The 22535-nt window shown below is 48.6% G+C and overlaps 1 protein-coding gene across 10 annotated transcripts; it reads right to left on the reverse strand.

Annotated features, from left to right (window-relative positions):
• Positions 1-208: 208 nt before the first annotated feature.
• On the reverse strand, positions 209-22039 carry PLA2G5 (phospholipase A2 group V). 10 transcript variants are annotated; one of them, XM_073007754.1, is made up of 8 exons: positions 21670-22039; positions 14960-15013; positions 6521-6570; positions 5878-5987; positions 5157-5301; positions 2507-2581; positions 1503-1609; positions 209-407 (listed from the first exon to the last, which is right to left on the reverse strand). In XM_073007754.1, exons 4-8 carry the CDS (start codon positions 5975-5977, stop codon positions 373-375), a joined length of 462 nt encoding a protein of 153 aa, XP_072863855.1. In that variant the 5' UTR covers positions 5978-5987; positions 6521-6570; positions 14960-15013; positions 21670-22039; the 3' UTR covers positions 209-372. The 10 variants fall into 10 exon arrangements, with proteins under 10 accessions (XP_072863855.1, XP_072863853.1, XP_072863850.1 ...); XM_073007752.1 differs by lacking the exon at positions 5878-5987 and having other exon boundaries at positions 209-833; positions 21670-22008; XM_073007749.1 differs by lacking the exons at positions 14960-15013; positions 21670-22039 and adding an exon at positions 10525-11186 and having other exon boundaries at positions 209-833.
• Positions 22040-22535: the final 496 nt, after the last annotated feature.

Below are 22535 nucleotides of genomic sequence, written 5' to 3' on the forward strand. Positions count from 1 at the left end.
TTATCTTTCCCCCACCCCATCGAGGAAGAATGAGACCCAACACTGGAGAGGACCCCAAGGTTTAAGGAAATAAGCCCAAGAGAAAGCCTGAAGCTCATCCCAGAAAACCCTGCATTTACTAATCTTCCTTTCTGTCTCTGAGACAACGTAGATAACTTTGGGTTTATTACCCCAGCGGCAGAGAAGGAGGCATCAGCAATCCCCCACAGCAGAGGAAAATGTCTATGTGGTTTTTATTAGCCTTGAGAATGAATTTTATTTAATATCCATACACCAGATTTAGAGAGTCAATTTGGCTCTTCCTGTGTAAAAATTCTCTGGAGGGTGGCGGTGGTGATAATCTGATCGCAGAAGCTGAGAAGTAAGTGCATCTCAGGAAAGTGTTCCAACTGGAGCCAGGACGCTGTCTTCAGAGAAGAAAAGAGACACGGCCAACCCTGAGTTGGGGGAGAGCTCTTGGCACCAGAGGGGCTGCCCTCGGAAGTAGAGGCCTAGGGACCCTGGGACCCTACCAAGTCCTATGACCAGAGTCACTCTCCCGGGACTTGCTAGAGGGTACAGTGTGGCCCTGGGGGTCCTCCAAGCTTCGAGAAAGACTGAGGTCTGTGACTTAGGAGCCTCTCTCAGGAACCCAGCAGAGTCGGAACTCTGTGTTGTAAAAAAAAACAGAGCAAAAGTCTTGGTCTGGGAGGAGCTCGCTGGGGAGGCCTAGGAGCAGAGGATGTTGGGAAAGTATTGGTACTGTGGGTTGTAGCTCCATAGGTTTCTCTTGAGGCAGTAGACGAGCTTCCGGTCACAGGCACAGAGCTGCACGTGGCAGAAGGGCCCGGGCTCTGCAACAGGACACCAAGAGCAGAATGAGGGCAGGAAGAGCATGCTCCAGTCTCAGCAGAGACCCCATGGACTTCCTGCTCCAAGGAGCTTTCAGCCTGATGAAAGAGGCTTGGCTCCTAAATCAGGGGAATAGAGAATCTGATGGAAGGGGCGCAGCTGCTGCTCAGGGTGAGGTTTCAGTCAGGACTGCCCTAAGGGAGTTCCCAGTCTGATAGAGGAAGCACCTTCCTTCCTCTGGGGGACTCCCAGTCTGATGATGGAGGCAGCTGCTGCTCTGGAGGAACTCTCATTCTCACAGAGCAGAACCATCCCCAGACTTAGCCTTGAACTCAGAGGCCTTGAGCCTGAATCCTGCTGTGTGCACTGGCAGGCCTTCAAGCTTCTGTTTCCCGATGTCTAAAATGGAGGAGACTAAACCTACTCTACAGGTATATTTGGGAGGAATCAAGGAAAAGGAAGCATGTCAAGCATTTGCACCCGGTGGATGCTAAGATGTTTCAGCCCTACCCCAGGGGACTGATACAGCTGCAGTAATCCTGCTCCTCTCATCCCAGTTCTGCACCCAACCCCTCCTCCCTCAACAAGATACAGGCTGGCTGTCCTCTAGGGTAGCTGAACTTAAAGTCAGGTGCTCTTTCAATGGCCTGAACGGGAAGCCCCAGCCTTACCGCAGGTGACCAGGCCCCACGCGAATCTGTATTTGTAGGACTGTATCCGAATGTTGCAGCCCTTCTCCTCCAGCCGCCCATAGCAGTGGTCATGCACCCAACAGCACCTGTCCATGCAAGAGACTTAGATCCCGAGTGGGAGAGATGCCCTCCTGACCCCCGTCCCTAATAGGAACAAAAATTCAACCATGTCACTTTAGCAGAGGCCACCTTGGTGGACGCGATGTGGCAGAGAGGATCTTGTAGTGTGACTGAGTAATTTCCTGTTCCTCATTTCCAGCCAGCAGGTCATGGACCCTCGTTTTCCTCCTGGTCTCGTGATTAGACTACATTTCCCAGCCTCCCTTGCAGGTAGGTGTGGCCACATGACTTGGTCCCAGCCAGGTGAGGTAGATGGAATTAATGCACTCCACCTCCAGACCTGCCCAGACAAACCTCCCACACTTTACTCCACTGTCCCTCTGCCTCCATCCTTTGGCTGGATGGAGATGACCCAGCATTCTGAGGATTCTGAGGCCATAGGTAATGGCAGAACTACAAGATGGGAGGAGCCAACGTGTGATTCATACTGAACTGTTATGTGAGCCAGAAATAAACTTCTCATATCACAGGTCCCGCATCTGTGGATCAACCAATATGGATGGAGAATGTAAGCAGGCCTATTTTCTTGTGTCTGTACTAAACATGTACATACTTTTTTCTTGTCATTATTCCCAAACAATACAACAACAACTTCCATAGCATTTACATTGTATCAGCTATGACAAGTAGTCTAGAAATGATTTAAAGTATGTGATCACAGCCAGGGGCAGTAGCTCACGCCTATAATCTCAGCAGTTTGGGAGGCCAAGGCAGGCAGACTGCTAAAGTCCAGGAGTTTGAGACCAGCCTGGGCAACATGGTGAAACCCTGTCTCTACTTAAAAATATACAAAAAAATCAGCCAGGCATGGTGGCACGCGCCTGTAGTCCCAGCTACTTAGGAGGCTGAGGTGGGAGAATCACCTGAGCACAGAAGGTCGAGGATGCAGTGAGCTGAGATCGCACCATTGCACTCCAGCCTGGGTAACCAGTGAGACCCTGTCTCAAAGAAGAAAAAAAAAAAGCTTGGGGGATACAATCACACAGGTTATATGCAAATACTATGCCATTTTATATCAGAGACTAGAGCATCTGCAGATTTTGGTATCCACGGGGATCCTGGAACCAGTCCACGGGATGACTGTATGTTAGGTGTAGCAGACTGCATATAAAAGGTTTTCTTGGTTTACAGAAAAATTGAGATCTTACAGAGGAAACACCTACTTCCTCCTATTACTAGCATCTTATATTAGTATGATACCCTTGTTAGAATTAGTAAACCAATATTGATACATTATTAATGAAAATTATTCACTAAATAATAGTACATCATTATTATCTTACTAATTGTAAAAAAAAAAAAAAAAAAAAAAAAGGCCGTATTCAGAGTTCCCTAGTTTTTACCTAATGTCGTTTTGCTGTCCCAGGATCCCACTGGGCATGCCATGTTACATTTCATTTTCTTGTCCTTTTTTTTTTTTTTTGAGATGGAGTTTTGCTCTCATCGCCCAGGCTGGAGTGCAATGGCGTGATCTCAGCTCCCCACCGCAACCTCTGCCTCCCAGATTCAAGCAATTCTCCTGCCTCAGCCTTCTGAGTAGCTGGGATTACAGGCATGCACCACCATGCCCAGAAAATTTTGTATTTTTAGTAGAGATGGGGTTTTTCCACACTGGTCAGGCTGGTCTCGAACTTCTGACCTCAGGTGATCAGGTGATCCACCCCCCTCGGCCTCCCAAAGTGCTGGGATTACAGGCGTGAGCCACCGCGCCTGGCCCATTGTCTTGTCTCTTTAGGCCCCTCTTGGCTGTGGCAGTTCCTCACGCTTTCCTTGTTTTTGACTGTTTTGAGGGGTACTGGTTAGATATTTTATAACATGCCCACTATTGGGATTTGTCTGATATTCTTTTTTCTCATAAGACTAGAGTTTGGGGTTATTTTGTTGCTAAATTGTTCCAGTGTTGGCCACTGGGGGCTCTTTCAGTCGGCACAGATGCCCCTTGTCACATCCCCATCAATGTGGGCTTTCGTTTTGTTTGTGTTTATTTAAGCACTTCCTTACTTTTTGGCACTAAAAGAAGTTCCAGGTTCATCTTGTATATTTCCTGCCTTGGTCCTAGAATTGGCCATTTCTTCAAGGAACCCTGGCTACACACACACACACACACACACACACACACACACACACGAATATGTATACCTATAAAATTTATATTATATATAAATTATATATAATTTATATATATATATATGACTTGGAAGGGGCCTTCTATTGAAGAATGACATTGGAAACTAGATCTAGGCATTAAGTGTGCTTGTTGCTACTGGGGTGTCATTTCTTTTAGACCCTCTCCACAGATAGCAAAAGAATGTTTCTATTTGTCCATGTGTATAAAAAAAAGTATATGATAACACAGGTTATATGCACATACTGTGCCATTTTATATCAGGGACTAGAGCATCTGCAGATTTTGATATTCACAGGGGTCCTGGAACCAGTCCGAGGGATGACTGTATGTTAGGTGTAGCAGATTGCACATAAAAAGTATTCTTGGTTTACAGAAAAACTGAGAAGATCTAACAGAGGAAACACCATTTTCTCCTATTACTTACATCTTATATTAGTATGATACTAATATATGCACGCTATCTATGCATACTGCTACCTATGCATACTTCCACATGTAAACATCTGCATCTACAATAAGCTAAACAGGAGTCCATATTGATGTCTCCAACTCTAGTCCTTTTGCACATGGATCATTCTGGCTTCCTGCCCTGGCTTATCCCACTCCAACAGTGAGAAACTTGGCCCCAACCATCTGTCCTTCATTTGCTTAATCATCCCTTTCCTTTATATATGTCTAGCAGTATCAGAATTGTTAACCCAGCTGGGTATGCTTTCCAAGGAACAAAATCTCCCATTTCCCACATTTTTCTAGAACTTTAGCACTTCCCGATCAAGAGGTGGACTCTAGATCCCCTCCCTCTTAAAGACTTTGTGACTGTCTTGACCAAGAGGACAGTGTAAGTGACACAATGGGATTTCTGAGGCTGACCATAAAACAGCATACTCTTTGGTCTTGCAGTTTGGGGACACTCAGTCTTGCAACCCAAGAGTCACCATGCTGGGAGGAATCCTGAACATCCTTGGAGAGGCCTAAGTGACAGGAATTGAGGCCTCTGACCCGCTCCTACGCCAGGAGATGCTGACCACTTGCCAGCCATAGGAGTGAGCCGTCTGGAAGGTGGATTGTCCAGCCCCAGTTGTCCAAGCTGAAGCTGAGACAAGCCACCCCCACAAGCCCTACCCAAATGGCAGATTCATAAGCATAGTAAATGACCAGTGCTGTATAAGCTACCACATTGAGGACCACTTTTTACGCCACAGTCGACCAACTGACACCTTAGGCCACTGAGATCTTGGGATTGCCGGCTAACTTCTTTCAGACTCAGTTTTCTTATTTGTAAAATGGTACTTTAATACTCATCTTCCAGAACTGATATGTAATTGAACAAGAAAACATGGGTGCAGAGCCTGGAGCCCAAAGGGCAGTTATAGCAATCAGCTCACCTATCAGTGCCATCCTTGGGGGTTCCTTGGCCGCCCCAGCCACAGTAACAGCCGTAGAAGCCATAGTTTGTCAGGGCGTTCTTCCCTGTCACCTTCTCGATCATCGATTTTAGGTCCAGCAAGCCTCCTTGCACAGCAGGCACACCTGGAAGACAGCCCACGTCCCCAGGTGACACTCAGGCAGCCCAGCCCTGCTTTAGGCCCACTGCCCAACATCTCCTAGCTTTTCTCCCACCCAGGGCGTGGAGGGACCTGTGTGTCTCTTTTTTATTCTCTCAGTTAGTGGGAAGGGAGGTGCAAGCAGTATGGAGAATTGGTTCAGAGTTTGGAATTGAAAAATGAGCAGACCTGGGTTCAAATCCTGACTGTGCCACTAATTCAAAGTATGGTATTGAATGGAGTCAGAGCCTCAGTTTCATCATCTGGAAAACAGCGACCCAAAATTAGCAGCTGCATCTTAGAGTTATCATGAGGGTTAAAATAAGATTAAGTATGTAAATTTTGAGCACGGTAGCAGACACAAAGTAAGTGTCCATGATGTATAAGGTGTAATTCATAATGTATCTGCATGAAGCAGGCAGGCAGGAGTTTCCTGTCTCTTTTGGCAATACATCCCTCTTCCCCACCACTCCCTCCCTCACACCCTTTAGAACATAAGGCAGAGAATCTAAAAGCAGGATAGGACTCTTAAAAATTGCTGAAGCCAATTCCCTCATCTTACAAACGGGAAACTGAGGCATAGAGGGAAAAGGTGCCCTGTCCAGGATTTCACAGCGAGCCCAAGGCTCTCCCTGCACCAGGCCTCCAGCTCCTCCCGGCATCTCCAGGGACCTGGCAAGACATTAAAGAGCAGGACAGCCTGTCAGGGGGTTGTTGTATATACAGTCACGGGGCTGCAGGATGGGACTAAAGCCATCTGTACAGTCATTTCCCAGCTGGACAAGCCTGACCTGAGAATGACCCAGGAATCATAGGCTGGGATATTTAGATAAGAGTTTCGATTTTTATTTGGATTGATTTGGGGATTTTTAAAATCTTATTTTATTTGCATACAAGGAAAAAATCTGCCTTGTACATTTGCCAGCCACATAACCTCCATGTCCACAACCTTTACACAGCTGAGGTACAATATCTCCTAGGACCCTGCCACAGCCTTATGCCTTAAGCATGGACTGCATTAGCCCGTGCCAGATGAGGAAGCAGAGGCTCAGAGGCATGAAGCTTCCTGCTGACGTCTATGAAGTCAGTGCAGAGGCAAGATTCAAACCCAAGTCTCTACAACCTCAGTGGCTGGTGTCCTTTTCACTACCCTGTTACTCCCATGGGGTAGAAGTTCATTCGGAGGTCATGGGGCCAGCACTTACTACAAGCCAGGAACCAAGCCAGTGGGAGGAAGCCCTTCATCTCTAGGGTTCTGGAAAAGAAAACACATTCCATGACAGGTCTACCAGGCAATGCCCCCGTGGCTCATTCAGATCCCACCCTGGCTCCCCACCAGGCCCCGCCTATTCCACTCCCCATCATGGTGGGCAATAAACAAGGTGAGTCCAGCCAGAAAAGATGAGACAAAAAACCTATCGGTCCACTGAGGGCCCTGGAGGCAGAGGGGATAATGGAAGCATTTGCAGGTACACTGTCCCTACTACCAGTGCACTCTTAGCCACAAACACCCCAGACATACTCACCCTGTTGGCAAAATGGCTAAAAGGGACCAGAGAATGGGCAGGAATCTTAAATGGAGATTTGGTGGCATACGTGGAGAAGCAGGACTTGATATAACCTGAACGTGGCCTTTGATGAAAGATGCAAGACGGAAGAAAAAAATTCCTGGACAGACAGCACTGGACGCCCACGGCAGGAGGGCAGAAGGAAAGCCGATGCTTCTATGTCTCATACTCGTTTTAGCTCACGGCGCTGTAGTTGCCTGTTTTCAAGGATGTTTACCCTGATGGTTCTTTGCAGGCAGAGGCTGGGCGGATGCACCCCTCTATTCTAACACTGAGAATAGTGCCTGGCCCAGAGTAGGTGCTCAGCAGTGAAGCCTGGGCACCCACAATGTGCCAGTGGCTTTCAGGGCCTGGTTATGGCTCTTATGGGCCCCAAGCACTTTTGCCTTTGTAGGTATCTTTCTGCTATATCTTTATTTTTATCTCTATATTCACACGATTATTTTTGACAACTATGTTGGTATAAAGAAAAACACAATCCAAGCTGGATTTATTATTATATATTCATTATTATTATGTTCATTTCTTTCCTCTTGATTTTAAAAGAATTTATAAAATTAAGACACTCTCCTGGGACCCAGGCACTATGTCTACCTAAAGAATAAGTCAACACTGGGGGTTCATGAGAGTGCTGCAGGGTAAGTATCACTGTCTTCATTTTGCCACTGGGAAAATTGAGGCTCAGAAAGCTCCAGGACCTTGCCAGAGGTCACACAGCCATTAAGCAGTGGAGGCCGGATTTGAGCCCCGTCCTTCTGTGCCCCTCACTGCACCACACAGCCTCACTTCCCAGAGGCATGAATCCTTTGAGGGGTCTGTGCTTGTTCCTTCTTGTGCTCTACCTATCAGGCCAGAGCCCTTGGCTTCACTCCGTAGAATCTGTCTTTGGTAAAAACAGCCATTGCTAGCCTTGAGTCCAGGAAATTCCATGTGTCTCAGGCCAGCACCCGATTCTAATTTGGCTTCTCAGACGTTCCGTACTGGCAACTGCCTGATTCCCTTCCTCCCAGGATCCAAAGTCCTTGTTTGTCCACAGCTGGGCAGGCCCGGGGCTCTCCCCTTCAGTGCTCTGTTGTCTCAAGTCCCTGAGTTGAATGGTCACTTGTGCCAGAGCTCTGCCTGAACCCCTGGCACCTCCCAAGACCTGGCCTCCAAATACGCCTCAGACTCCCTGGGGCTCCTGCCGTTGTCCAGTAGCAACTCTGAGTTCCAAGAACATTCCTGAGGGTTCCGTCCACAGCTGGCCTCCATGACAACGCTTGTCCAGCAGCAACTCTGAATCCCAAGAACATTCCTGAGGGTTCTGTCCACCCATAGCCTCTGCTCCAAGGGCTCCAAACAGCCAAAGAAATGGCCCTAGACACCACCATTCCACACCGATCTTTCTCTGCCGCTCCCTGGATCCTGCAGCACAGTGACACCAACTGCCACTCGCTGGGCATGTCTGGTGTGCCAAACACTATGCGCTATCTCTCTAAACCCATCAAGAACCTTGGCAGGCCTGGAGTCTGTCCTTTTAAACAGCCACTTGTTGCATGAATAACAGTTGTTGGTTTTACAGATAAGGAAATTGAGGCTCAGGCAGATTAAGTGACTAGGACTGTCAATCTATTTCCTTGACTGACTCTACTCCACTGCCTCTGAGCATCCCTGGGCACTAAACATGCTTTCGATTTTCTGTATTTTAGGACGCTTTGACATCTTGGAGGCCAGAGACAGCCTGCTCCTTCCAGGGCTAGTTAATTCCTAGACACCTCACATGGCTCCTCTATGAGCGTGCCTTTCACGTGCAGACCGACTGTGACAGTAGGTAGCTGGTCAGACAGGAGCAGGACAGGAATGTCAGGCAACCATCAGGTGATGGGCAGGCAGTTGTTAACCGTCTCTCTAAAATAATAACTGGTCACAGACAGCACCAGGGAAAGGCAGTCTCCCAATCAACAGGAACACCTGAAGCTGGTGGTCAGCAGCTTCCAGTCAGATCTCAGGAGCTCGGTGAGTGGGCTCACACATGCGCATGAAGAGGCAAAATGGCAGAGTTGAACTGGTATAGGACCTGCTAGGGATGTTCGGCTGGTAAGGGAAGAACGCCTCAAGGGAACACGCGTACAACGCCAGTAAACACACTGCGCATGCTCCCTCCCAAGTGCTAGCAGGTGGGCGGATAAGGAAAACAAGACCCCGGAAGTATGCCAATGTATAAAACCCCAAGTCAAAGGTCAAACAGAACCCCTGAATCTCTCAAGTCACCTGGTTGGCCCCTCTTCCAAGTATACTTCACTTCCCTTCATCGCTACTCTAAAGCTTTTTAATAAGCTTTCACTTCTGCTGTGACACTTGCCTCAGTCCCTCCTTCTGCCTTATGCCCCTCAGTCAAATTCTTTCTTTTGGCTCACTCCGTCACCAGGCTGGAGTGCAGTGGTACCATCTCGGCTCACTGCAACCTCCGCCTCCCGGGTTCAAGCGATTCTCCCGCCTCAGCGTCCCAAGTAGCTGGGATTACAGGCGCCCACCACCATGCCCAGCTAATTTTTTGTATTTTTAATAAAGACAGGGTTTCACCATGTTTGCCAGGATGGTCTCGATCTCCTGACCTCGTGATCCACCCACCTCAGCCTCCCAAAGTGCTGGGATTACAGGCATGAGAATTCTTTCTTCTCAGGAGGCAAGAACTGAGGATGCTGAGGCCTGTATGGATACATCCCACTGCTGACACAGCCAGTCCTTTGGCACACCCAGGTCGCCTTTCCCTTACCCTCACACTCTAAGCCAAGGTTTCTCCTGCTCTAAATCACCCCAGGGCCAGACACTGGACAACTAGGGAAGCCTGGAATCCCGCTGACCTGATTCAAACTGGCCAGTCCTAAACTGTGTCTCCTGCCCTACCAGCCTTTCCCAAAGATCACAGCAAAGGCCCTGGGCAATGCTTCCCACGGCTCCTCCTGACCTGCCGACCTGGCACTTCCTGCGTGTCCCTGGGTGGGGATCACGCCCTCTTCTGGGAGCTGTAAATAACAAGCTATCTTTTAAATGGCAATCATTTCTTGATCTGTTGGCCTCCCCATACCTGGAGATAACCAACCTCCCAGGTGCATTTGAGAACACCCTGGAAAGAGTAAAAAAGCAGTTTCATGGTGGTGGTGGCAGAGGCGTGGAGTGGCTGCCCTGAAGCGTGGACGGCCACTCCACTCAGTAGAGCCCAAAGTGGGCCCCAGGAGGAGGATGTGGGCTCAGCTATTTTCATCAAACCACCACAGAGAGGAAGTGCATAGCCGCGAGAGAATTTCGGAGGAGGGCAGCGGTTGCAGTAATGAGAGGGGAGAGAATAGAGATGGACAGCCCAAAGGAAGACGTGGAGGCTGGGACGTGGCCAGGTCGCCAAGGGACAGGTCCCCCACGTCCACGTGCTGCAGCTCCAGGACTTCCCAGTTCACGTCTCCTGGCTGGAAAGAATGCACAGTGGGGAGCCTCACAGCACAGACACCTCCTGCTGTCTGTGAGGGAGATGATGGGGGTTCACCCCTCTCCAGGCCCTGCTCCCCTGACCAAGGGGGACAGGTGTTTCCTCTCATAGCCCCTCTCTCAGCCCTGCTCTCTGCACCTCCCTCAGGCAAAGCAGCCCCAAAGATGAGATTCCTCACCAGTGAGACCTTTTCTCCGTCCTCAGGCCCGCGGAAGAGGCCGGGGCTGGGCCCGCCTGGTTTTAAGGACCTCTCTGTCGCCTCCCACACTCCTGCGTGGGCCAGCTCCAAGATTCCTGGTAACTCGCATAGGAAGCTCTCCTTCCCCTCACCCTGGCACGACCCCTGGGGAATTTTTTCCACTGTGTACTCAGAAGTTGATTCTTTTGGTTGTTTTTTTTTGTTTGTTTGTTTGTTTTGAGACGAAATCTCGCTCTTTCGCCCAGACTGGAGGGCAGTAGTCCTATCTCAGCTCACTGCAGCCTCTGCCTCCCTGGTTCAAACAATTTTCCTGCCTCAACTTCCTAAGTATCTAGGATTACAGGCGCACACCACTACGCCTGGCTAATTTCTGTATTTTTAAGAGAGATGGGGTTTTACCATGTTGGTCAGGCTGGTCTCGAACTCCTGACCTCAAGTGATCCACCCACCTCAGCCTCCCAAAGTGCTGGGATTACTGCCACAGAAGCAGCTGTTTTCTGAAGCAGGTCACAGTGCCCAGGTGGCTATCAGGAAAGATGGTGATCAGTCGGGCTTGGGCCACCCACGATCCAGGGCTCTTCCCCGCCAAGAACAGGAACCCTGGAATCCCCCTCCAGGGCACAGCCTCCCTCCCACCCACCACACTGGGTCTTTTCCAAGTCCCCCAGCCCTGGGATCCTGCTCAGATTTCATCCTGTCTCGCTCAGCCTCAACCCAGGAACGGCCAGGGAAGACAGGCGGCCCCACTCCCGGACTTGAAGCTTTGTCCCCGTCCTCTTACTGTTGTTCCTAACTTATCAACCCCCAACTTTTTCTGCCCCGTTCCTGAGCTGGGGTGACTCAGGAGATGCCTGTAGAAACACCACAGAACATTGCCTGCCACGTCCAGGTGGTAGCCCTTTTTTGGCACCTGATTCCGTGCCAACTTCCTACAGGTCTTCCCTCAGGGAAGGGGAAAGTGCCAGGCTTGCAGTTAGAGAGATGCCAGCTGGAGTCCCAGCTCAGCCACTTAGTATCTGTGTGAGCCTGGGCGAGTCACTACATTTCTCTATTCTTCATGTAAAACGTGAGAATTATGAGCCCCTCCAGCCGCAGAGGCTCCTGATGAGGAATGTACCATATAAAACAAGGCACAGGTGGGTCAGGCACAACGGCTCACCCTGGGAGGCTCAGGTGGGAGGATGGTCCGAGCCCAGGAGGTCAAGGTTGCCGTGAACTATGATCACACCACTGCACTCTAGCCTGAGCAACACAGCAAACCCCTGTCTCTATTAATGAATAAATGAATACATAAACATAAAAATAAGGTATATAAACTCATGTCAGTTGGGGAAGTGTGTGGCCCAGTGGGTAACATCACAGGTTCTGTATCAGCTCCAAGTCCTGGGTTCAAATCCTGGCTTCCTCACCACTGGCCACAGCGCCTTAGGACTGACTGAAGCTCACCTGCCTCGGAGAGCTGTTGTTAGGATTAAATGAATTTATACATGTATAACTTAGAGCCATAGCAAATGCAGAGTAATGCTAATAAATCAATGATAGCTCACCTTCTAGAGTGTTTTCACAAGACATAGGTACCTACTAGTATTCTCCATTTTCTACTTCTGTTAATTTCGCCCCTCACCCCACCACCCCACACACACTTTTTTGAGAAGACTTGGATTTTTTTTTTTTTTTTTTTTTTGAGATAGGGTCTGTCTCTGTCCCCTAGGCTGGAGTGCAAAGGCACAATCACAGCTCACTGCAGCCTCCACCTCCTGGGCTCAAGCCATCCTCCCTCCTGCCTCTGCCTCTGCCTCTTGAGTAGCTGAGACTCCAGTGGGCACCACCATGCTTGACTAATTTCTTTGTTTGTTTGTTTGTTTGTTTGTTTGTTTGTTTTTTTGAGATGAAGTCTCACCCTGTCTCCCAGGCTGGAGTCTAGTGGCGCGATCTCGGCTCACTGCAAGCTCCGCCTCCTGGGTTCACGCCATTCTCCCGCCTCAGCCTCCCGAGTAGCTGGGACTACAGGGGCCCACCACCATGCCTGGCTAATTTTTTGTATTTTTAGTAGAGATAGGGTTTCACCATGTTAGCCAGGATGGTCTCGAACTCCTGACCTCGTGATCTGCCTGCCTCGACCTCCCAGTGATGGGATTACAGGCGTGAGCCACCGCGCTCAGTCTCTTTGTGCATTTTTTATAGAGTTGGGGTCCCACCATGTTGCCCAGGCTAGTCTCGAATTCCTGGGGTCAAGTGATCCTCTCATCCGTGCCTCCCAAAGTGCCGGGATGACAGGTATGAGCCACTGTACCCCGCCAAAGACTTGGATTTTTGGCTCCTGCCTCTCCTTGGTGTTCTCTTCTTTTTCTCTCCCTCTCTCTTGTCATGGTAGCATCAGAGAGAAGTCCCTCCTTAAGGCCCCCAGGAATCCTTCTCTTCCTAGGACTAACAACTGGGCTCCCAGAAGAACCCTGTGAATTCAACTCAATACCAAAAATATATATGAAGTATCTACTGCGTGCTAGGCACTGGGATCCCACGGTGAATGAGACAGAACTTGTGCCTTCACAGAGCTGCCCTTGTGGCTGGTGGGAAACAGATAGTGAAAACAGAAGTAAACATAGATAGTGTCTGGCGGTGATCGGAGCCATGGGGAAGCATCCTCTCCCCGTACTGTATTTTCATTTCTCCTTCTCAACCAGTTTCCTCCCCCACCTACGAACACACACCTGCCCCACCATTCTCAACCAAACAAAACCAAGCCACAAAAAGGAAAAAAATAATCCCTTGCCTCTGGTGACAATTCTACTTCTTTTTTTCTCTAAAAGCCAAATTTCTAAACAGAGAGGCCTGCCCTTCATCATCCCCCACTCTGAATCCTTCGCTGCCTGGCATCTGCTGCATCCTTGAGCTTGCTCTCAGGGACCCCCAAAGCCTGGCATAGCCCAAGCTTGGGTGGGGGTCACCCCCTCGGTCCCTCAGGGCACTCATCTCGAAGTCCACCTCCTCCTTCTCAAAACTTTCTCTCTCCCTCTGGGCTTCACAAGGTTGCACTGTGCCAGCTGCCCTCCTGTGGCTTATCCCCCCCTCCCATCTCTGTTGGCCCCCCAAATGCAGGTGTGTTTGTGGGACCTGCCCTCTGGAGTTGCCCTTCTCTGTCTCAGCCGCTCTCTGGCTGAGCTCATCTGAGTTCAGGGATTTAGCTCTTATTTCTATGCAGGCATCCAGGGGTGTCCCGGACAGAGCAGTTTGGCCCCAGCTTTGACTCAGCAAACAATGCTTAATGAAGGAATGACTGAATACAGGAACCAGGAGAAAGCACAATGTCAGATCCAAGATCCAACGTAGGAGAGACGTGTATTCAAATCTGCATCTCAGCTCTGACTACCTGTGTCCACCTGAACTAGCTTTTTCACCTCTTTGGGTCTCAGTTTTATCTGAGTAAAATAGGATAATCATAGAACCAGCCTCGCTTAGTAACACTGATAATTCAATGAGATAAGTCAGGCAGAGGGGTCCGGGACAGTGCCTGGCACCCTGTAGGTGCTCAATAAGTCGTAACTACCATAAAGATTATTGTGATTATGTCTTTCCAGTAAACTAAGAACTCCATGACGGTAGGCTCTGTGTCTACTTCACCTCTGTAACCCAGCACTTGGCACACTCAGTAAGAGTTTGCTGAGTGAATGCATGACTCCTCTGGCTCCAGCTGCATTCTAACCCCATTGCCCAGTCCACACGTCAAATATGATTACACAGAAATGGATAGATAGATAGATCGATAGGTAGATAGATAGGTAGATGATAGATAGATAGATAGATAGGTAGATGATAGATAGGTAGGTAGGTAGATAGATAGATAGATAGATAGATAGATAGATAGATAGATAGATAGAGTCTGATATTCTATCCTAAGAACCCTTGGGAACCTCAGAACTAAACTCACTGTGCCCTCAAAACTCAGTCCTTCCCAGTTCCCCTTTCTTGGTAACGGATCCAACCATTCACACTTCAGTGATTAAAGATGCCCCAGCCACTTCCACCTCCAACTGAATGGAAGCCTCTTGAGGGCAAAATTCTCCTCTGATCCATTTCTGATCCCAGCACCTAGAACAATGTCTGACCCATTATAGATCCCCAGGAAGTATTTGTAGAACAAATTAAACATCACATAAACACACTTGTTCTCTGTCATTTGCTGGGTCTATCACGTGCAGGCTCGCCCCAGGGCTAAAGCCCTGCCAAGGGTAGCCATGGAAACCTGGACACTCCCTCACCCTGAGAATCCTAGCTGCTGAAATATCCCTGGCCTTGTCAAATGGTTTGCTGGCACATGGAACAGGATTACCCAGGGCTCACTGGCAGAAAGTCTACATCAAGTCCTCCTCCTCCAGGAAGTCTTCCATGATCCCTCCTTCCACAGGGAGCTTACCTGTCTCTGGAATGTTATAGAACTCATCTGATATGCTGTCCACTCTGGCATTTCCTGTTGGAGGGGATAACAAGGCTGATGGCTCAGAAAGGAATGAGGGAAGAACTCAGTCTTTAACGAACATTTGCTATGCCACAAGTGCAAGGCAAGTTCAGCATTCATGATATTCCTTAATTCTCGCAAAATCTCATGGGGCATTATGATCCCAATGTGTGAGCAAGGAAACAGAGGAGTAGATGTTACGTAGCTCGTCCAAGGTCACACAGCTAGTAAAAGGAGGACCCAGAATCATACACCTGACCCATCTGTCTGTCAAATCCGTGTTCTTTACAAAAAAGGGTTGAGACCCAATAAGGATATAATGATTGGGATTTTCACAAGACCTCTAACCAGAGTGTCACGTGGTTTCCTTATAAACAAGGTGGAAAAGTGAGAGCTGAGGTACAGTTGGTTAAGTGGGTTCAGTGTTCCAATAATTGCTGATGAGTAGAACTGGATTTTTGGTTTTAAATTTCAGGCCAGGGCTCCATACAGCCCTAGGAAATGCTTTACTTGGTCTACACAGTGCTTTAAAATGACAAAATGGAATTAGCTGCCAATATATAAATGCTAAGAGATCTTAGACAGAAATCCACATTTCTAGGCTCACGCCTGTAATCTCAGCACTTTGGGAGGCCAAAGCAGGCCTGAATTGAGGTCAGGAGTTCGAAACCAGCCTGGCCAATGTGGTGAAACCCCGTCTCTACTAAAAAGTACAAAAATAAGCTGGGTGTGGTGGAAAGTACCTGTAATCCCAGCTACTTGGGAGGCTGAGGCAGGAGAATCGCTTGAACCCGGGAGGCAGAGGTTGCAGTGAGCCGAGACGGCGCCACTGTACACCAGCCTAGGGGAGAGAGTGAGTCTCAAAAAAAAAAAAAAAAAAAGAGAGAGCGAGAGAGAGAGAGAAATCCACATTTCCACATTTCCATTTCCAGCTTCTCTTTAAAATATCTAGCAATCCTTGATCTGGACCCCTACATGGCAACAACTGGCCATTGCCGAGAAGTAGCTGCCCCCATATACAGGGTATGTGTTTCACTCTGCCCTAGTCCTCAACCACTCCTTACAGTCTTAGGTCCAGTCTGCCTCACAATTGCTCTCTGCTGGAGGAATCTCTGGTCAGCCTTCATAAACCAATACAAGCTGCACACCCTGGACTGCGGCTGAATGCATGGTGCCGGTGCCCTGGAACCACCACTTATTAGCTGTGTGACCTTTGGCAAGTGTCTTAACTGCCCTGTGCCTTAGTTCACCATCATGAATAATAGGGTAAATAATTTTGCCTGTCTCATCTCTATGTTCTGAGTCGATACACAGCAGGTATTTAGGCACACAGCAAGGTCTCAATAAATGTTGGGTTTTTTTTTTTCATTTTGTTTTGTTTTGTTTTTTGAGACACCCAGGCTGGAGTACAGTGGTGCCATCTTGGCTCACTGCAAGCTCCACCTCCTGGGTTCATGCCATTCTCCTGTCTCAGCCTCCCAAGTAGCTGGGACTACAGGTGCCTGCCACCACGCCCGGCTAATTTTGTGTGTGTGTGTGTGTGTGTATTTTTAGTAGAGATGAGGTTTCACCATGTTAGCCAGGATGGTCTCAATCTCCTGACCTCGTGATCCACCCGTCTCGGCCTCCCATAGTACTGGGATTACAGGCGTGAGCCACTGCGCCTGGCCAAATGTTGGTTATTTTTAATAGGATGGTGGGACATGCCCCCAAGTGACTGCTCGGAAACTTTCTTCAAGTGTTTAGTAGGAATTCAGGAATGGTGAGAAGGACTGGCCAAAAAGATGGAGCTGGGTAGGTCACAGAGGCCTTTGGGTGTCAGGCTAAGGAGGTTGGATCTTGATCTTGTCCTGATCTTGATCAAGAGCAAGATAACCTGAGTTCAGTAAGAGGAGAGTGAACAGGCCCTGTCCAAAGACCCCCAAACCTGAAATGCACAAGGAGAGGGTGGGTAACACAGTTCAGCAATCACATGAGTGACCCCCAAACCCAGTACTAGTCACATCACAGAAGCAGTGGTCGTCTTTGGCGGTGATGGCAGGAGTGTGGTGCCCAGAACAAGGGCTCCTAGCAGCCCACACCCGGAGGGATGTGCCTGGCCCTGGACCTGCATGTGAGCAGGCTTAGAAGGTGTCTGGATCACAGGAGACAGAAGAGAGGGAATTGGGGCTGACTTGGGTTTGGAAGGTGGCTGGGGGTACCCAGTCTGTCTCCAAATCTCTGAAGGGCTGTGGGGAGTAGGAGGAATCAGAACTGTCCCATGCGGCTCCAGATTGCGGAACAAACACCCACCAGGCACGGACGCACTAAGCAGTCAGATTTTGGCTCGATGCAGGAACGTTTTTCTAACAGCTCATGTGTCCTGGGAATTGAATGAGCTGTCTTGGGAGTGGTGAGTTTCCTCTCCCCGGAAGGCACTTTTTATTTGCCACTTTTTAGGAAAAGAAATGTCGCATGGGAGGTGGGCACTGAGTGTGTGGGATATGCCCCCGCTCGACTTCTCAGGAAAAGGAACTTAATCTTTAAGTGTTGGAAACACCCAAAATGCAAACGAGATCTGTCAAAGCTCATGAAGTCAGCTTTGTCAGTTACGAAGCCTCGGTTCCATCCTGTAAAAAATGTTTTTAAAATTACATTTTGTCAAGGTTCAAAAACAAAGAAAACTCATGAGCCCTTCAGTTGCTCCGTAACATGGAGAGAGCTGTCAACTATTTCGTGCTCCCTGCCCTGTAGGGCCCCCTCCCCGCAACATTTTATGCAGGTCGGAGTCACGTGCAGATATGTTGCGAGAGCAATGACCAATATGAGAGAAGCGGATGGGCTCCAGGGTGCCCGCGGGGTCTGACATTTTGTGCTCTGGAATTGACTTATTCTGGAACTCTCTGAGCTTTTCCAGCAACAGCTTTTGCATTTCCTGCTCCCCCTGCCTAGAATACTTAGTCCTGGATTCTTTATCCTCCAGGTCTCACCTTAAATGCCACCTTCTCCAGGAGGCCTCCCCTGACTACCTACCCAAGATCACCCTGTTTTTCCCCTTCATGGCACCGACCCTCATCTTTAACTCTCTTTAACTTACTTGTTTATGGCTCATGTACCTTATGCCTTCCCCTAGAATATAGGTTTCTGAGGACAGGAAACATGTTCATCTTGTTCTTTATGATATTAGCAGGTAGCAGAGGGCCTAATATATATATATATATACACACACACACACGTGTGTGTGTGTGTGTGTGTGTGTATGTGTATATATATTTATATTTATATATTTTTTTATTTTATATAAATATTTATATATAAATATATATGTGTGTGTGTGTGTGTGTATATATATATATATATATTTTAGATGGAGTCTCCCTCTGTCGCCCAGGGAGTGCAGTGGTGTGATCGCGGCTCATTGCAACCTCCGCCTCCCGAGTTCAAGTGATTCTGCTGCCTCAGCCTCCTGAGTAGCTGGGATTACCACACTGGGCTATTTGTATTTTTCATAGAGACAGGGGTTCACCATGTTGGCCAGGCTAGTCTCGAACTCCCAACCTCAAGTGATCCGCCCGCCTCAGCCTCCCAAAATGCTGGGATTACAGGTGTGAGCCATCACACCCGACCCCTAATGCATATCTGGTGGTTGATAATTATTTGTGGAATAAAAGAATGATGGGGTTGATGAACCGATTAAATCTGGAAGTAGAAGCAGCCCCATGTGGGTTTCAGCCAGGTTGTAAATTGGCAGCTTCCTGTAAAGATACACACAGCTAGTTCTATCTGGGTGTCAGCCTAGGATGCACATGCAGCTTATACATATGTTACAGCTGTTGGTTAATAACAGGCTCAATTTCAACTTCCACCATAACTTTGGCTAAGAAGGCAATCCACACACCAACTTCATAGCAAATACATGTTCTATCTTTGAAAAATGTAATCCATTAAACTGTTCACTCTTAAGACATCTACCATGGACTAACCTTCCTTTCTGTCTTCGTTTCTGTTGTTTTCCCTCCACCTAAAATGCTCTCCACTCTCTTTTTCTAACTCGTTAAAGCCTACTTATTTTTCCACATGGTAATGTCCCTTCTTTTTCTGAGGAGGGAGAAACCCTAGGAAAAGCCGTCACCCTGCCTGGCAAGATCACAGATGGTGCCCAAGGTTCCAGGCTCACGAGCCTGAATCATCTACAATTCAAGGCCATTCCACCTGTCTCAATCCCAATCCAACCCAGCAAATGTTTCTTGAGCAATTTTGTGGACAGAGGTCCCGTTGGGCACTACGAGGACCAAATGCAAAGTGAAATCCACCAGTGCAAGCACTGAAGAGTTTCTAACCTAGTTTCTGTCTCTTAAGACACGGGATGTGGGAACAGGCCTTCAGAATGTCCGTCACGTCTAGAATAACATTGGAACTCTTTCCCTGGGCCTAAGAGGAGGTGCCTCCTCTTTTGAGACACCTTCCCAGATACCTCCCCAGCAGAGTTCATGGCTTCCTCCTTTTTTCCTGGGTCAATCTTCCTAACCTCTGTAACAGCACATAGCACATCCGCCCAAGTCAGAGGCACCTGTCTCCCCTCACAGAACATGGTCCCGCACCTACTCCAGCCTTGCCTTATACCACCCCTAAGGCATTCCTGGGAAGAAGCCAAATGTGAAGGCTTTTAGTTCCTTAAACCCACTAATTTCAATCTCTCTCTCTCCCTTCCCCTCTTCCCTTTTCATCTGTTATTCCCTCTCTTTCTTCTCTTACTCATCTTTGTAAACTTAACATACTTATCATTCAATAATTATTTAAAAAGCACCTATTATGTGCCAGATGCTGTTCTAGACCCTGGAGATACAGCAAAGAGCAACACAGCTGAGAACCCTGCCCTCATGGCAGAGCTTGCATTCTGGAGGGAGAAGACAGAAATAGACAAGCGAATAAGTAAAATGTACGGTTTGTTAGGTGGTGATCGATGCAATGGAGAAAAATAAAGCAGGGAGCAGGGTAGAGTGCTGAGTGTGTGTGTTTGGGGATGGGGACGGGGACTGTTGATGGTGGGAGTGGTCACTTTATTTATTTAGACAGTCTTGCTCTGTCGCCCAGGCTGGAGTACAGTGGTGCAATCTCAGCTCACTACAACCTCTGCCTCCCGGGTTCAAGCAATTCTCCTGCCTCAGCCTCCCGAGTAGGTGGGACTACAGCCGTGCACCATCATGCCCGGCTAAGTTTTGCATTTTTAGTAGAGACAGGGTTTCACCATGTTGGCCAGGTTGGTCTCCAACTCCTGGCCTCAAGTGATCCACCCACCTTGGCCTCCCAAAGTGCTGGGATTACAGGCATGAGCCACCGCACTGGCCTGGAGTGGCCACTTTAAACAGGGTGACTGAGAAAGGTCTTGCTGGGGAGGTGACACTTGAGTAAAGCCATGAAGGAGGTGAAGGAGCACATTATGGGGACATCCTAGGGGAAGAAAGCTCCAGGCAGAGAGAAGAGCAAGTACAAAGGCCCCAGTGTAGGAGCGCACCTGTGAGCTGGGAAACATGGAAGCTGGGTCTGCTTTGCCAAAATGTCTTGTGAATCCATCGCTCTGCCCTGAACTGGATCAACCCCCGCTCTGAGCTCTCCCAGTACCATGTGCTCTCTCTCTTCACAGCATGTGTTGTAATGTCTCTCCCAGCAGGCTGTGAGCCACCTGTGGACAGGGGCAGTGTCTTTTACTAATACTTTGACATCTCCAGTGCTCAGCGTAGGGCATGATACACATTTATTGATGAAATCAATCAACGAATGAACAAACTAGACTGTGAATCCTTGAGGGTGTCTCATTTATCTCTCCCTGGCAGCATCTGGCACTCTCTATGGCACAGATTGTGTCCTAGGAAAAAAATGTTTGTTGAATGGCCAATAAAAATAGCTGATGCCTTATTGAGCCCAGATACCACACTAAGTTCTTCATGGGGCTTCTCTCATTTTATCCCTAAGGTGGCCCTATGAGGTAGATATTACTATCATATGCGCTTTGTGGATTAGGACACTGAGGCTTGAAAAAAAGAAATGGCTCGAACGTGTACTGAGCTGGTCAGTGACAAAGCTCAGAGTTGTCCTGATCCGTTTGACTCCCAAGGCCACGTATACTTAGCTCAAAGCTAAACCGCCTTCAGAGAGGGGAGCGAGAGAGAGAGAGACTGAGGAAGGGAGGAGGAAGATCTCCCTATAAGGGCATCTCACTCGTCTCTGGGTTTCTTTCTGTGTGTACCGAAGTGTCTGGCACACAGTGGATGCTCTCAACAGTTAACGGATGTTAAACAGATGTTGGCGAGTTCTCTCCCTAAAGGGGAATATTTGCCTGTGGTTTAGGTTAAAAAGAAATCCAAGCAAGGCCTCAGATTAGCGTAAACACAAGCCCTAACTCAGCCTATTCATAACTCTCCCTGGTTTTGCCCGTAATTTTAGGTTTGACCTTCCGGTAACCTCCATCTTCCCTTGAGGTGTGGCCTGGCTTCCTTAAGAGCCAGCTCTGACAATGGCTGGTGAAGGACCCAGCAGCCCTAGAGAGACTCCTTCAACAGAGGCTGTGCCTGCCCACCTCCCCCTGGGCCTCCTCTTGGGCTCTCCACACACCCCCTTCTCCAGTCTCTCCCTCCCAGCTGGCGTCCCTCCACAACCCCCAATTTGTGCAGCCCCCATCAGTAACTAACCTCTTTGGCCTGGCCTCAAATCCTGCTCTAGAGGTCTGCCCCCATGAGCAACCTCCTCGGGCAGACCCTGGAGCCCCAGGTCTCGCTGGCTCCCCGTCTCCAGTCGGAACATTGGGATCCACAGACCATGGATCCAGGGAGAATCAATTCTTGGACTCCAGAATCTTAAAGCTGTGAGTGGGAGTGACAGATGATGAGGACAAACTCGGAGGAGGGGAGGAAAAACTTCTGCCCAGACCCAGCCGGGTAGAACCCCGCTCAGCCCCCTACTGCCTTTGCAGAGGCAGGAAGTCCTGCACAGTCAGGGCCTGTGACTGGCTGTCCTGCCAAAGGGGCTGGGCGGTCACCCAGAGAATTCCAATGAGGGTGGATTTGAGTCCTGAAATATCCAGGTCACGGCTTTAGCCACTTCACAAGCCTTTGCTAATCCCCTCAGCCAGAAGTAACCCCTACCTCAGTCCTGGGCTCAGAACCTTCTTAAGGCTCTGACAGCCTGCTAAGTATCTTGACTATCTGAGTCCCTGGGAGCTCATCAGTCTTGGCGGGGACAAGAACATGAACACAATACTGTTTCTAGTATACAGTAAAACTATCTAATATGCAAATTTCCCCTATTGTCCCAATAATGGTTTTTATATCCAATTCATTGACTTTTTTCCGATCCAGAATCCAAACAAAAATCAGGCATTGCATCTAATTATTGTGGCTCTTTGGAGTCCTTTAATCTAGAAAGTTCTTTAATCTGGTTTGTTTGTTTGTTTGTTTATTTATTTATTTGAGCTGAGGTCTCACTCTGTCACCCAGGCAGGAGTGCAGTGGTGCAATCTCAGCTCACTGAAGCCTCGGCTTCCTGGGCTTAAGCGATC

This window comes from Chlorocebus sabaeus, chromosome 20 (genome assembly GCF_047675955.1).
Source record: "Chlorocebus sabaeus isolate Y175 chromosome 20, mChlSab1.0.hap1, whole genome shotgun sequence".
NCBI lineage: Eukaryota > Metazoa > Chordata > Mammalia > Primates > Cercopithecidae > Chlorocebus > Chlorocebus sabaeus.